Here is a 14,688-nt window from a genome sequence, read left to right as displayed (position 1 = left end):
AAGCTGCCTCTGTTCTTGTCCCCCCTCAAAGCAATCTCACTGAGAATCGGGGAGCCCTGTGGCACTCACTTGTCCCCTGCAGGAGTGCCTAGCGGGTGTGCATCCTCTGGGCCATCTTCCCCATCCCCACTGCTGCCCGCATCAGACCCTCACCCCTCCGCTGGACTTCAGCCCTGTGCTCTGATGGACACATCCTGGGCACCCTTCCAACCCCTCCCCAGTTCCCAGTCATTCACCCAAAATGCTTCTTCACATTTCTTCCCTGCTTTAGGGTTCCCCGTGGCTGCCACTACTTCCTGGAAAATCTACATTCAGCCTGATAAATGAAGGTTTTTTAAATTAATTTGATTGGCACATTATATATATATAGATAGATAGATAGATCACAATCACATTCATCATAGGGAATTTGTATACCTGTATATAATATATCTTGCTTCTTTTTTTCCCCATTCCCCTCCCTTCCCTTCAAACCTTCTTCCTCTCCTTATTTACAAAAGCTTTTGTTTCCATTTTTTTCTTTCTATACTTTTTTTTCCTTTTCCTTTCCTTCCCTTCCTCAGCCCCTCCCTTGTTCCCCTTCCCATTTGAACATTTTCTTCCTACTTCCCAATATCTATTATCCATTTTGATCCTTTTTTGCGCTTTCAGTTTCTCACACAAGAGAAACAATGCAATATTTAAGCATGTATGTCCAATTTATTTCAATTAAAAGTAATGTCTCAAGGTGCATCCATTTACCTAAAAATGTCTCAAGTTTATCTTTCTTTGTGGCAGAGTAGTACTCCATTGTATATAAAAACCACATTTTCTTTATCCATTCATCTGATGATGAGCATCTGGGCTGTTTCCAAAATTTAGCTATTACAAATTTTGCTGCTATAAACATGAGTGTGCATATATCACTATGATGCTTTTAACTCTTTTAGGAAGATACCAAGAAAGGGAACCGCTGGGTCAAATTTAACCCCTAGTTTCAGTTTTTTTGAGGAATCTCATACTAATTTCCATACTGGTTGCACCAACTTATACTTCCAGCAACAGTGGAGAGGGGTTTCTTTTCCCCCACAGCCTCACCAAAATGAAGGCTTTTGTAATCTGGCTCCTCCTCCCTCCCCAGTCCATCTTGGAACCTGCACCTTCCCCAGACAGGCAGAACTTCAGATGAGCAGCATAGAGCTGCCCTTCAGGCTCCTCTTCCTTTTCCCAGAAAACAACCCCCACCCCCACATCCCCACAAGCCTCCCTTGGATTCCTTCCTTTTTGCTTCATAAACAGTATCTATAATGCTTGCTTGCTCTTTTTTATTTTTATTTTCATTTTCATTCAAAAATGTTTCTTGAGACTCCTTTGCCCCAGGACCTGAAGCCCCAGAAATACAGTAATAAAAAGACAGGTTTGAACCCTGACCTCAAGGAACCGTCTATGACAGCAACCTCCTTCCTTCCTTGCTTTCTTCCTTCCTTCCCAGAAACCACCGTCCGCTTCCCCACCTCTGCTCTGAACAGCCCACAGGAGCAAAGAACCCCTGGGCAGGAAAGGGTTTATGAGGCCCTCTGGTCCCTCTGCTCCACTCCCAGGGTAATCTTTGTGAAGAGTATATGTACCTAGCATGCTAGGACACCCCTGTAATCCCAGCAGTCTTGAAGCCTGAGGCAGGAAGATGACAAGTTCTAGCCCAGAATGAGCAGATTAGTGTCTTAGCAAGACCCTGTCTCAAAATAAAGAGCTGAAGATATAGCTCAGTGTGAAGGCCTTGGGTTCAATCCATACATAGATAGATAGAAAGATAGATAGATAGATAGATAGATAGATAGATAGATAGATAGATAAATTTTTTTCATAACCTCCCTATAAACCTTCCATGACTCCCCATTACAGTCCAGGACTTCCTCAACTGGCTCTCTTCCCCCATTTCTCCAGTGTCTCCTCTCAACATTCATTGCCACAAGCAACTGGAACCGTAGTTCTCATCCCCACCTTGCTCTGCTTTGTGGTATGCCTTTCTTCACCCTGTTGCCTACCTTAAATGCTCTTCCCTCTCCTCACCAGGTCATCTGCTGCTGTGTAACAAATCTCCCCAGCAAGTAACCAAAGGTAACAACTCTGTGGGCCAGCAGCTTGGCCAGGAAGCAGCTAAGACAGCTCCTCTCCCCTCCCTATGGGGTTGGCTGGGTTCACTGGTGCATTTGCAGCTAGCTGATGAATGCGCTGGGGCTGAGGGACTCTGGAGGGTCTCACTCAGTGTCTGGCAATCCGGTGGGGCTGCCATCAAAAGCACTTCAGTCCAGGTCACCCCATGTGACTACCCTGGGCTTCTTCACATGACAGAGGGGTTTCAAGAATCAAGTCCTGGGAACAGCACTTCTGATGTCTCCTCTCATCATTTCAGCTAAAGACCCATTGGTCAGAATACATTCTACACCCACATCCTCAGTCAGTGAAGAAGGCACAACCTCTTCGTGGCCATCAGTGTAGTGATCTCCCATGTCTGCCCTCTCCTAAAGAGGCACAGCCTCCCCACATGTGACACTAGAACACCAGAGCATCATTCAATCATGACATTGGCTTCAAGTCCCTGAGCTCCCACTGTGCAGCTGGCCTGGCTGTGGCCAGTTTCCTTCAATGCACTCATCAGATTCGGCTCCTCCTGATTCAGAGCCCTGCAGGCCTGGTGCACAATGATGAAGCAAATAAGCTAACAGAAGCTTCCAGTAGAGAGAGGAGAAACACACAGCACAGGGCAATCACTGGCTTAAAGCAGTTCTGAACAGAAGCCAGGCACATGTGATCTGGACCCCTCCTCTCAACCGGGGAGCATTACTTTCCCAAATGACTAGTCTTTAAAACTTTATGAGTTCTCTGTGAATGTTATGGGGCTCCATTCTGTGCACCAAATGCTTGATTAATTTCAAGAAGATGCTACTTCAGCTATAGCACAATGTCCTTAATATTCCCACAAACTGTTTTGTTTAGCTAAGATCTACTAGAACCACTTATATCTTCTTGGGATCTTACTGAGTGTTCCATGGCCATATCGTTGACTTAATCTTTTTTTCTAGATCAGTTCTTATTTTGAGAATTTGTTGCCTGCTGGACAGAATGGAAATGAGGAATAGTTTTCTTTTCCAACCCAATAAATTGAACAAGTCCAGTTTAGCTCATCTCTCTCTTACAATACTTAGTCATGCACTCTAGATGTTCACTCAATAGCACTTCATTTTCAGCATTCTGACTCTAGATCCCCTTACCCAAGTCCACAAATTCATTAGGCATATCTTTTTTTTGTTGCTGAGACAAAATAGCTGACACTGACAAGTTAAAGGAGGAAAGGTTTGTTTCAGCTCACAGTTTGTAGAGGTTTTACTCCATAGTTGGCTGGCTCCAAGGCAGGGTGGCATGGCACAGGGGCATCACAGAGGAGAAATAGTCCATGCCATGGCAAGCAGGAGGCAATAAAGCAGCAAGCCTGCCTTCCCTCTCTCCTTTTTTATTCCATCCAGGTTGTAAGTATATTGATTGGTTCCAGCCACACCCAGGGTGGAGCTTCCATTATTCACACATAGAATTATGCTAATTCCAATCAGTGGACTAATTTACTACCTTATGCTCTTAATCCCAGTATCACACATCCTACATCCAGCCAGCTCCCAAAAGTCCCATCTATGAGCACAGGAGGCTTTGGGGGGGATATCTAGGTACAAGCTATAACAATTACTATAACACAATACCTGAGGTTGGGTAATTCATAATGAAAAGAAGTTTTCTAACCTGGCATGCATGCCTGTAATTCCAGCACTTAGGAGGCTGAGGCAGGAGGATCATAAGTCAATGGTCAGCCTGGGCTACATAGCAAGACTCTGTCAAAAAAGAAAATAAAGGGGCCGGGGATTTAGCTCAGTGGTTTCACCACCTGCTGCGCAAGCGCAAGGACCCAAGTTTGATCCCCAGTACCAAAAAAAAAAAAAGGAAGAAAGGAAGAAAAGAGGAGAGGAGAGAGAAAAAAGTGGAAGCTCACAATGTGGAAGCTGAAAGTCCAAGGTCCAGGCTGCTCTGGTCAGCATCTGGCAAGGGCCTTCTGGCTGCATCATAATGTGGCAGATGGCATCACAGGGCAGCAGTCACACATGAAAGAGAGACCGCATGGTAAGAGAGGCAGTAGGAGACACTGAGCTGTCTAGGCTAGTCCCTGAAACCTGACCCACTCCCAGGACTCAGCATTAATCAATTCATGAGGGTGGAGCCCCCAGGATCTAATTACCTTCCACTGGCCCCACCTCTTAAAGTCCCACCACCTTCAATACCATTACCCTGGGAACCAAGCTTCCAGCCCCTGAACTCCAGGCAGGGGTGGAACTTACTCAGTCATACCCAAACTCTAGCAGGGACATTTTCTATTATCTAAGTACCACAGCAATGTTTCTGCCACCTGTTCCACCATGACCAAACACAAGTCAACCTTGTTCCAGCTGCCATTCTCCTCACTTGAAACAACTTGGAGCCAGTCATGGTGGACACAGGGTGGTAAGACTTTTTCCATGCTGGCCCCAAGAGAAAGTATTCCAGAGAACAGGTAGATGCTATACGGCTTTCTAAGGCCTGCATGCAGCCTCTTAGCATCACTTCTGCATACTGTATTGGTTGAAGCAGCCACAAGCCCACTGAGATTCAAGAAAAGGAGATAGACTTCACCAGGTTTTAGAACCAACACAGGTTGACCTGGGGTGTCTCATTTGTGTTTTATATGGCATCAGGGATCAACACGCTTTTGCTGTCACATGGCAGGTCAACTGGGAGCTGGTTGATCCCAAACAGTGACTGATATAACCTCATCCACTCGGCTAGCTCAGGCTTTCTCCCACAATAATTGCCTTCCAAGAAGGTGAGCCTCAGTGAATATCACATTTGCTGATAGCCAAACAAGACATAGGGCCAAGCCCAGAATCAGCATGGAAGGGGATCACACACAGGCCTGGCTACTGGGAGGCAAGATTCACTGGGAGCCACTAATGTGATATCTGCCTGACATGGGCAATCACGCTCATCTTTGAAGACTCATGTAGGTCATGCCTCATCTCCTTCAAGAAGGCCTCCCACCCAGACTGGGCCATCACATGCCCCTCCTGTGGATGTTCACAGCATCCTATACACATCTTTACCTACACTTACCCTACTGTTCTCTACCTACCTGCTATTCTGGCCTCCCCCATGGGGACATGCCTTTGAGGACAGAGACTGTTCTGTTGATCTTTATGTTCCCAGGTTCTAGCCCTGTGACTGGGACAGTGTTGGTTTTAATCATGTCTTTTAATTATTTGATTACATAAACATCCATGAATAGATTTGTAAATAAATAGTTGTTGGATGTTAAATTATATCTACACTGGTGCTTTTTCCTCTCAACCTCTGCCCTACATTGTAAGAAATAATCTCTATTTTTTTATTTGTCATGTTCTCCAAGAAAACATGCACATTCCTCTGGGAGCTGACCTCATCTTGAAGTAGCAGAGGCAGCAGAGTATTGAGCAGTACTTCCAAGATTTTTGAATTTCAAAGATTAGTTACACTTTCGAGCAGATTTGAGGATCAACAGAAAATGGTCAATTTTCTTTCCTTTTTTGCCAAGGAAAGACATTAAAAATGCACATACACACATACCATCTACTTCTACCACTTCAAAAAAATGGAAAAGTATAACCCAAGAATGAAACTATAGGAAAAGCAGGTGTGTAGTCTCAGTCCAAAACTACAGTTGAGTATTCTGTGCTGCCTAGACATCTGTTAGAATGCAGAAGCCTCAAATATCTTGACATCTGATAAAATCAAAAAGATATGGCAAGTCCACGTCCTCCTTTGCTGATAAAGATCCCAGTCAAACCACCCTGCTTAATGTGAGGATAAGGCTGGGTTCCTGCTTAGCCTGAGTAGTGGGCTTCAGTTCTCTCTCCGGCCTGCAGAACTAGTTAAACTATCAACACACCCTCCTGCAGGAAATGGGGTACCCCATGCTTCTTAAACCACAAAGCCTGTCTCCCACAGGTCCTGTGCAAGTTCCACGTGGCCATTCAGTGTGTGGTATCCTTCTCTGGACTGTGAGTGTAGGTGACCAATAAACTGCTATTGATCTCATCTGTCCAAGGTTGGGTGTCATGGGTCCAGCCATGCCCATAACCCTAGGTCATCAGTGGGGTGAAGAGGATGGAATCTGAATAAGGTGGCAGCCTGACAACTATGCTCAGAGCACCCCACGTGGCCTTTTTTTTTCTTTCGTTCACATGGGACTAGTGAAATCAGTTTATCTGAGGTCTGAAGACCCACACTGGAGGCACCTAAAAGCACAGGACACGAAGTCGGAAGAGTCACAGGCTGGGATAACAAAGTATTTGTCTGACGTTTGACGAATCCTTTCCCTTTTAGGGCTTGAGATCCTAGCTATAAAATGATGGGGTGAGGGGCAGGGATTTAGCTCAGTGGCACCGCACCTGCCTTGCAAGCACAAGGTCCCAAGTTCGATCCCCGGTACCAAAAAAAAAAAAAAATGATGGAGTGGCTTTGCCACTCTGCGGGGACATTGTGTGGAACCAGTGACTGTGGAGAATAAATAGCTAGTAGTCCCCTGGTCAGTATAAGGAAATGAGCATTTTTAGAGGAACTTCTACTCTAATCTGTCCCTAGCTGAGGCAGCAGGAGAATAGAAATCTAAGGGACTGACAGGGCAGCCACAGTCTGGCAGGACACCCTGCCTTACCTGGATTCCTGCTTTCAGCACTCCAACCTTGTCCATTAGTAAATGAGAGTTTTAAGATCTCCTCCTTTTAGCCACCCTGAGACCCTGCCCAGACCTCAGATTGTCTCATTTAAGCCTTCAATTCCATCCAATTGGGGACCTTGCTCTAACAGACACACAATTACTTAAACTTGACAGACAACATTCCCCTCCCACTCCTGAAGACAAAGTGCCTGGGGACCCTGAAAGTAGGCCAGGTCCTCCTAATCTTATCAAAGTAGCACAGCTAGGCCCTCTACCCAGCAACACTGAGAGACAGGTCACAGAGTGGGAATGCAGCATCGAGGGGCTCAGCCAGCCACAGCCTTGACATCTTCTGCAGCAAAGGGACCTCTGAGTATGCTCTGCCCCCCAAAAAGAACCATCTCCATCCCCTAGAAGTGTGTGTGTGTGTTTGTGTGTGTGTGTGTGTGTGTGTAAGAAAGACAGAAGGGTTAGGCCCCAAGCTAAAGTAAGTATGTTCTAATAACATAGGAATTAGAAAGCTGTTACAGTGGACCCTTGATTTACGACTGGTCTGACATACTAATAACTTGCATTATGTACAACCAGAATTTTAATTTTAAGTTAAAAACAAAGTCTTGAGTTATGTCCCAATTGGTGGCCACTTGTGCTTCCAGATGGTCTCAGATACAGATTTAACCCTTTAAGAGTTCTGGAAGGAACATTACAACATCCTTTCCTGTGTGGGATTAACTGAGAAGTCCTAGGCCAATGTCTTCTCTACGGACACTGAGATCTGCCTGTATACAGGAGAGAGACTTTGAAGGCTGTGTAGAGGAGCCTGAGCCTTCAACTGACCAACCTGAGTTGCAACTAGCCCACAGGAATTAATTGAGCTTGTAAGTCAAGGATCCACTGTAAACAGGAAGGAACACGCAGAGACAGAGAGGAGGGCAGTGTACCTAGAATACAGCAGGGAGATGAATGGGAAAGATAGGGTGGAAGAGGTCAGCAGCCAGGGGCCAAGGCATTCAGGGCCTTAATATTATCCTATGATCAATGAGAAGCAATCTGTGAAGAGAGACGGTCTTGTTACACCAGGGTTCCCTAGCCCAAAGGCCCTGGGAAGCTTGTGAATAGTGCAGACCCAGTACTAGAGTAAGAAGGTCCTAGGTGGGCTGGAGCAGCTGCATTTTTCATCAAAGTGCCCTGGGAGCTTCCCTGTCTTACCAAAGCAAATCACCCTTTGGGCCAGACCATCCATAAGGCTCTTTCCACTTACAACATCCCATCACTCCAAGTGCTATGAGACTACATAGCCCCCCAAGAGACTGAGGGACGTGAAACTCCTGCTTGAAGCTCAAGGATAGCTTCCAACTGTGCCATTATAGGATTGTAAACTACAGTGGAGGCGCCAGGGATGACTTCTATGAAGAAATAAGAGACCCTACAGGCAGATGACTGGCAGACAGGGCCAGCCCCACCAGGATGTTGTGATCAGGATTCACAAAGAAGTCAGGAGGCTCAAATCAATCAAATAAACCTTTGTTTAATAAAAAAATCTTTGGACTTGTGGGTTAGAGGGACAAAGCATCAGCACTGGCTGTTAAAAAAGAGACTCTTGATGACTTCAAATGGATGGGTTAAAAGGGGTGCCCAGATCAGTATCTTCCTAGACTTAGTCACCTCCACTCCTTTCCCAGGATTCCATTCCCTCTCCTCCTGCCTACAGCCAGCAGAGCAGAGGATCTCAGCACTATGGGCTCCAAGGCCACCACCTTAGCCCTCCCACTTACTAGCCATGAAGTGGGATGGGGGTGGGATGGGTTGAAGGGGTAATGTGACCATGCATGTCTTGTCAGCACAGTGCTTGGTGGAAGACAACAATCCTTCTGTCTTCTGAAGACCAAGCAGATAATTCAGAAAGAGAGAAGAACCTGGCTCCAGCTTGGACTCTGGGGGAGACATGATTACCCACAGCAGAAAGCACCTGCAGGTTCCCCTGAAGGGGTGTGGCAGGACTGGGGACCAGGGAAGGACCAAGTTGGTTCCTCGCCTGCCCTGCTACCACAGGGCTGCCCGCCCTGTAATACATCCTCCCGGCCTCCTTTGGGAACAGGCCAGGATATTCCAACCCAACATCCTCTCACTGGAGGCTCGGGAGAAGGAGGTAGCTCGGAAGCCTGGCAAATCTGGCCTAAGCTCTGGTTTTCCTAGAGACTCCTGATGACTGGATCCGAAGAAAGGGTTACACCCTTAAAAGGACAGCAGTCACTGCGGGGGCTCGGCTCGGAGAGGCGCCTGATGTTCTTTGGGCTGCCCCACCCTGATCCCAGGGTCCCAAAGCCTGCCTCCCCAGGCCAGACCAGCAGCCACAGGGCTGCCTGAGGTCCCCCTTCTGCAGGAGCGGGCCACCTTCCTGCACCCGGGCTCCACAGCCACCTCCTCCCGGGCCCCCCGCCACCCCCGTCCTCTCCCCTCAGCCTCTCATTGGCTGAGCCCCGGGCCCTCCCCGTCCCCCTCTCCCCCACCCCTAGTGAAAACTGCGGGCTCGGTGCAGGGTGCAGCAACTGGAGGAGGCAGCATCGCGTCCAGAGGAAGCTGCAGCGGCGGAGGACGGGGCCCAGGTGAGAGGGGGAGCCTGACGGGGATCAGGACGCAGGAAGCTTCGGGAAAGGTCCGAGGGCTCCAAGGGAAGGTGCCGCGCAGAGTTAGGGGAGGGACCTGCATGCCAGGCCCGGGCGGGAACACAGTGCTCTGAGGGGCAGAGGCCGCCCCTCACCTCGCCTTTGCGGGCAGCCGCTCCCAGGCTTTCGCCCACTGGCGGGCAGCCGTATGTGCCTGCAGCACTGGAGGAGAGCCTGGAGGAAGGACACCGAGGGCGGCCTTTGGCCCTGCAGTCCACCCAGAGGACCCCATACCCAGCTCTCAAGAGTAGGGAGGGGGCAAAAATAAGCGAGAGCCCAATAAACTTAATGGAAAACAAAAATAGGCGACAGGACGAAGGGTGGCCAGCCGGAGGGGCTCTCAGATCCGTGACCTCATGAAGGGCTGGGTGCGGGGCATCAAGGTAAGGAAACCGCAGTGCCGCGGGCGGGGACTGGGTGGAAGGCGGGCAGGCGGGGGAGGGGAGAGCTGAAAAGGAAGAGAGGAGGCGGGGGACCTCAATTGAGAAAGAAGATCAGAATAGGGAAGTAATAAGGGTGGGGCTCGCCCGTGCAGAGCTGCTCTGGGTCTAGGCTGCGGGAACACCTGGCGAAGGAAATACATAGCCTGCGCCTTCCTAAGTCTCTACCCCTTCTTTGGCTCCACATCCTCTTCCGGCCCCGGCCCCATTTCTTCCCTTTCTTGGTCTGCTCACCGCTCCCCCTCCTCCGAGATCCCACGCGGCACCCTCCCCGGCTGCGGAGCCTCGGGTCTGGCTCTGCGCGGCGGCTCCACCGGCTCCTCCACCCGTAGTACTTCCCTATTCCGATCATCTTTCTGAGTTGGAGACCGAGTGGGCTTTCACTGTAGCCGCAGGGCCTTCGACCGGGCCCGGGGCCGTGCGCAGCGATCCCGGGCTCCTGGAGTGGCGAGCCTTGTGCACCCGGGTGCGCAGCCCAGGCAGGGCCCGCGCCTTTCCTGCGACTCCTCCCGGGGTGAGCTCTGCTGCGGACAGGCTAGGCTACCTGCCCCGTGTCGCCAAGAGGCTGGTCCATTTAAGGCTGGAAAAAAAAATGTTTTTAAGTACCAAAAGAACAGGCGATGAGTGTAGGAAGGGAGGCTATTGAAGCCAGACTGGAAAACCACAGCTCCAGGAATCTGAAAGTTGGACATTTGGAAGCATCTTCGGGCCTGTGCAATCAGAGAGCACTGACTGTCATTTCCCTCACACACATCTAGGAGCACCTGAACTGTGAGCCTTAGCCAGACACACACCTGACATGATCCTGAGCCACTAACACCTGAGGGTCATGTACTGTGGAGCAGTCTGGGCATTTTCTTAGCCCCCACCACAACCCCATGGTATCTAAGGTTGACGGACCCTCACTCATTCCTTCAATAAGTATCTGCCATATGCCAGGAACTGCTCTAGGCATTGGAAATTTGTTTCTGGACAAGAAACAGGAACTCCTTGAATGAAGAATTTTTGTTTAATGACCATAGAGTTCATTCATTCTGAAAGATAAAAATTGAGTTCTGGAGAGTGGATGTACAGCAATGTGAATACTGTATTCCTGAAATGTGGTTAGGATAGTAAATGTTATATGTATTTTACCAAATTAAACTTTCAAAAATAAGTAAATAGGAAGCCCTTGCAGGAGGAAAAGGAGTGGTAAAGATAAATCCCTTAAAGCCATCCAGCTAGGAAGTGCTCCATGGCCAAGCACTGACGCCCTGACGTTCAGCATTCGGGTGTGTTCCCCCCCTCCCCTGCGCTCCTTAGGGAGGAAAGAGCTAGAGGCCGAGTCACCTTCCAAGAGAAATAGAGGAAGGGGGTGGGGGAGTGGCTTGGATGGCCACCGTGTGAGTGTGGGCACACCCATCCCATCTTTTGGCTAATTCCCCTCTGTTCCCTACCCCAGATCCAGGACTGAGCTTTTGGCACCATGAACCCAGCCATCGGCATCGCCCTCCTGTTGGCAGGTACTCAGCAAGGGGCAGGGCTGACGTCTAGGCACTCTGGCTTCCCTTTCTTCAGAGAAGCTTGCTTCTTCCTCAAAGCCTCAGAAAGTACAGTGGGCTGGGGAGAGAGGGCTCTTTTGCCTCCCAAAGACAGCTACTCATCCAGCTGACCTTCTGACTGCTGGAGTGGTCTTTGGAAATAATTCACTGAGCCCTGCCCCTTGCTAGTGAATGGGAACCTCCAAGTGGGAACTCAGAACTCCCCAAGATCATTTGCCCTTGCAACTCACTAATGGAACCCAGAGTCAAGGGGATTAGGGAGAGAGGTCGGGGTGCTGGGGTGAGGAGTTTCTGCTTCCAGGATCCCTGGAATGGGAAGAGGCTTGAAAAGAGCAGCCCCCTGTGCCCTCCCTAGTCATGTCTACTGTCAGCATGGGTAGGGAGCCCCTCATCCACTCTCCACCAATTGGAATGGGCACTGCTGGTGCCAGTCTTGCAGGTGTCCCGAGGGCAGAAGGTGACCAGCCTAACAGCCTGCCTGGTGAACCAGACCCTTCGTCTGGACTGCCACCATGAGAATACCACCACTTTGCCCGTCCAGTACGAGTTCAGCCTGACCCGTGAGAAAAAGAAGCATGTGCTGTTTGGCACTATGGGGGTGCCTGAGCATGCATACCGCTCCCGGACCAACCTGACCGGCAATTACAACCTCAAGGTTCTCTACTTAGCCAACTTCACCAACAAGGATGAGGGGACCTACACATGTGAACTGCGCATCTCTGGCCAGCAATCCATCCCCAACTATAAGAATGTCTCTGTGCTCAGAGGTGAGGCAAATCCCCAACAAAGCCAAATGGATGGGAGAGCCGGGCTGGGGACTACCTAGCTGGCTAGGACAGTAGATAGTTCCCTTGGTGGGGCCAGAGGAAAGACAGACCCCGTGACTCCCTCACTCTCTCCCAACTGCTGCCTGGTCCCCTGGGGAACCAGTGCTTTCAGTATGAAGGGGGAAGAGCTGAGGGCTAATTAGAGAGGTACAGCAGTGTGGTAGCTGCTCTCCACCATGACTTCAGGCAAGTCCCTTGGCCTCCCCAATCCTTTCTCCACTTTTGAAACAGAGGTGACACTGCCTCCACCCCTAGTTTTCTTGTGCTGCTGTTTAGTGAGATTTTCATAAGGTATGCATGCAAGAGGCCAGCACCCTCCACGTGGGAAATATGGTTGGTTCTGTTAGACCACGTTGGCCCAGCTCCCCGAAGAGAAAACATCCATGCTCTGGGCCAGTGCCTGCCTGACTCCCAGTGCCCTTCCTCACCCCATTCTTTCTCCACAGACAAACTGGTCAAGTGTGAAGGCATAAGCCTGCTGGCGCAGAATACTTCATGGCTGTTGCTGCTCCTGCTCTCGCTCTCCCTCCTCCAGGCCACAGATTTCGTTTCCCTGTGACTGTGTGGGCCCATGGAGATACAGGAAGCAAGCCTCAAGGCCCAGTGCAGAGGTCCTGCTCCTCTGAGTTGGCTGACCCCCTCCCCAGCCCCTATTGGGGAGTAAAAGCGACCCCACCCCCTATAAGGAACCCCAGTGCTGCATGCCATCATCTAGCCTCTTCCCCCTCTCTGCACACCACTGGCTGTCTTTTTGTACTCTTTTCCAGAGCTGCTTCTGTCTGTTTTATTTAGGGGTTATCCTTCCTTTTCTTTGGGAGTGTGTGGCAAAGGAAGCCAGGATAGGGGACCAGATGGAGACTGAGGGCATGTGATGGGAGTGGAGTGGAGGATACCAGTTCCTGGGGAATGATCATCCTTGCCCACCGGGACCAGAAGCCTGGGAGAGACCTGGATGAGGAGGGAGTGGTGTGTCTGGGCCTAACCCAGATATGCTCTGTGCTGAGACCCTTCCCAGCAGGCAGGGTGGCACCTTCAGACCCCAGGTGTGTGGGCTCCATGAGCATGTGTGACTCCTCACATGAAGGTGAGCTAAGTGTCTCCAGGAGCATTCTCAGCCACAGCAGAAAAATTCCCTCTGGCCACTATAGAAGTTCCCTAGGGCCTTGGGCCAGGGTTGCCACCCACTGAAGATGCAGATTCAGTGGGGAGCAGCAGCACTAATACAAGGTTGCGGGAGGGGGCAGATAGTGAGGGTCCAATGGCTCTCCCCACCTCAGGAAGCTGAAATCGTGAGCCTGCTGTCCTTCACTGCTGCACCACCAGTTGAGAGGGTGATAGAGGAGGACAATGGCCCCCAGCTGTCCCAAGCTCCCAAGAGCTCTGCCCTACAGGGGTTATCTGGAATACCACAGAGTTTGGACCAAGTTTCCAAGGGAGGCTCTTCCTTCCTCGCCTATCACTGCTGACCTCTGCAGGCTGGGCCCCAACCCCCAGATAGCCCTTGCACTGAAGGCCTAGCTCCTCGAAGACCTCGGGGGACCTGAGACAGGCCCTGGAGTGACACCCCAGGGTGGCACACTCCTTGGGAGATGGCTTTTCCCAACACCCAGCTCCCCACCCGGTGGCTCTGCCTGTTGTGTGACTGTTTGTAGTGCCACCACAGCTTCTGGCATCTCATTGAGGAAAAAGAAAACTGCACAATAAAACCAAGCCTCTGGAGTCTGTCCTCATGTCCATCTGTGCTGCACTTCTCCACAGTCCCCGGACTGCCCTCTCCCCTTGAATGGGAGTCTCTGTGGGCAGGAGGCCCAGCAAGACCCTGGGGGACACCACCCCTTTCTCCACCCTTGCCTTCTGCCTTCTACTTTCTGCAGCCCCCAGCCCCAGGGACATACCACTGCTTGCTGGGCTTCTTTTCAGGATGACTCCAACGTGACCATTTACCCAAATAAATAAAAGTCTCCTCTCTGCTGACTCACCTGGCTATAACGGTAGACACTCACCTGCCTAGGTGTGAACAGAGCCCCATGGCCTGGCTCCAGGAGGTGCAAGCACATTTCCAAGAACAAGCGTCAGCGTGCAGTCCACTGCTGCTTCACAGCTCCAGTGGTTCCTCAGAAAGGCCCCTCAAGCCCATCTACTATTCAGAGGGCACTGGAGCGCAGGAGAGGGGTTCGGTGGGAGATGTCCATATCATCAAGGTGGCAGGGCAGGCATCCATCCTTAAATCTAAGAGCGGTGGCTACAAAAAGGACTGGGGGTGAATATTGTCCCCTTAGGAGTGGAGAGGGAACAAGGTCACACACACACACTCCATCCCCTGAATGAGAACAGGCATCAGAGTTATCCTTGGACTGAAGTTCGACAGTGGCTGTAGGTATTCACGGTTCCAGTTGCAGTTAGTGAGGTAGCCCTACCCAGCCTGCCCAGCTTTGCCAGGGAATGCGGGGGAGGAGGCTGACT

General features: G+C 50.4%; 1 protein-coding gene and 1 long non-coding RNA gene across 2 annotated transcripts in view; one reads left to right on the top strand and one right to left on the bottom strand.

Moving 5' to 3' along the window:
* Positions 1-4,545, bottom strand: part of LOC110344321 (uncharacterized) — a 110,435-nt gene extending 105,890 nt beyond the window's left edge. Inside the window, exons 1-2 of the long non-coding RNA XR_015451691.1 lie at positions 4,019-4,545; positions 3,772-3,860 (exon numbers count right to left, since the gene is read on the bottom strand). This is a non-coding gene — a long non-coding RNA (uncharacterized LOC110344321). The remainder of the gene's footprint in view (positions 1-3,771; positions 3,861-4,018) is intronic.
* A 4,344-nt stretch (positions 4,546-8,889) lies between these two features.
* Positions 8,890-13,944, top strand: Thy1 (Thy-1 cell surface antigen). Its single transcript, XM_004856805.4, has 4 exons — positions 8,890-9,357; positions 11,299-11,359; positions 11,830-12,165; positions 12,672-13,944. Exons 2-4 carry the CDS (start codon positions 11,323-11,325, stop codon positions 12,782-12,784), a joined length of 486 nt encoding a protein of 161 aa, XP_004856862.1. The 5' UTR covers positions 8,890-9,357; positions 11,299-11,322; the 3' UTR covers positions 12,785-13,944.
* The last annotated feature ends 744 nt before the right edge of the window (positions 13,945-14,688 follow it).

This window comes from Heterocephalus glaber, unplaced genomic scaffold (genome assembly GCF_053883595.1).
Source record: "Heterocephalus glaber isolate CG9 unplaced genomic scaffold, H.glaber_assembly_v1.0 deba00001429, whole genome shotgun sequence".
NCBI classification, from domain to species: Eukaryota; Metazoa; Chordata; class Mammalia; order Rodentia; family Bathyergidae; genus Heterocephalus; species Heterocephalus glaber.
The sequence above is the reverse complement of the archived record's forward strand: the minus strand, read 5'-3'. Positions and strand labels throughout refer to the sequence as shown.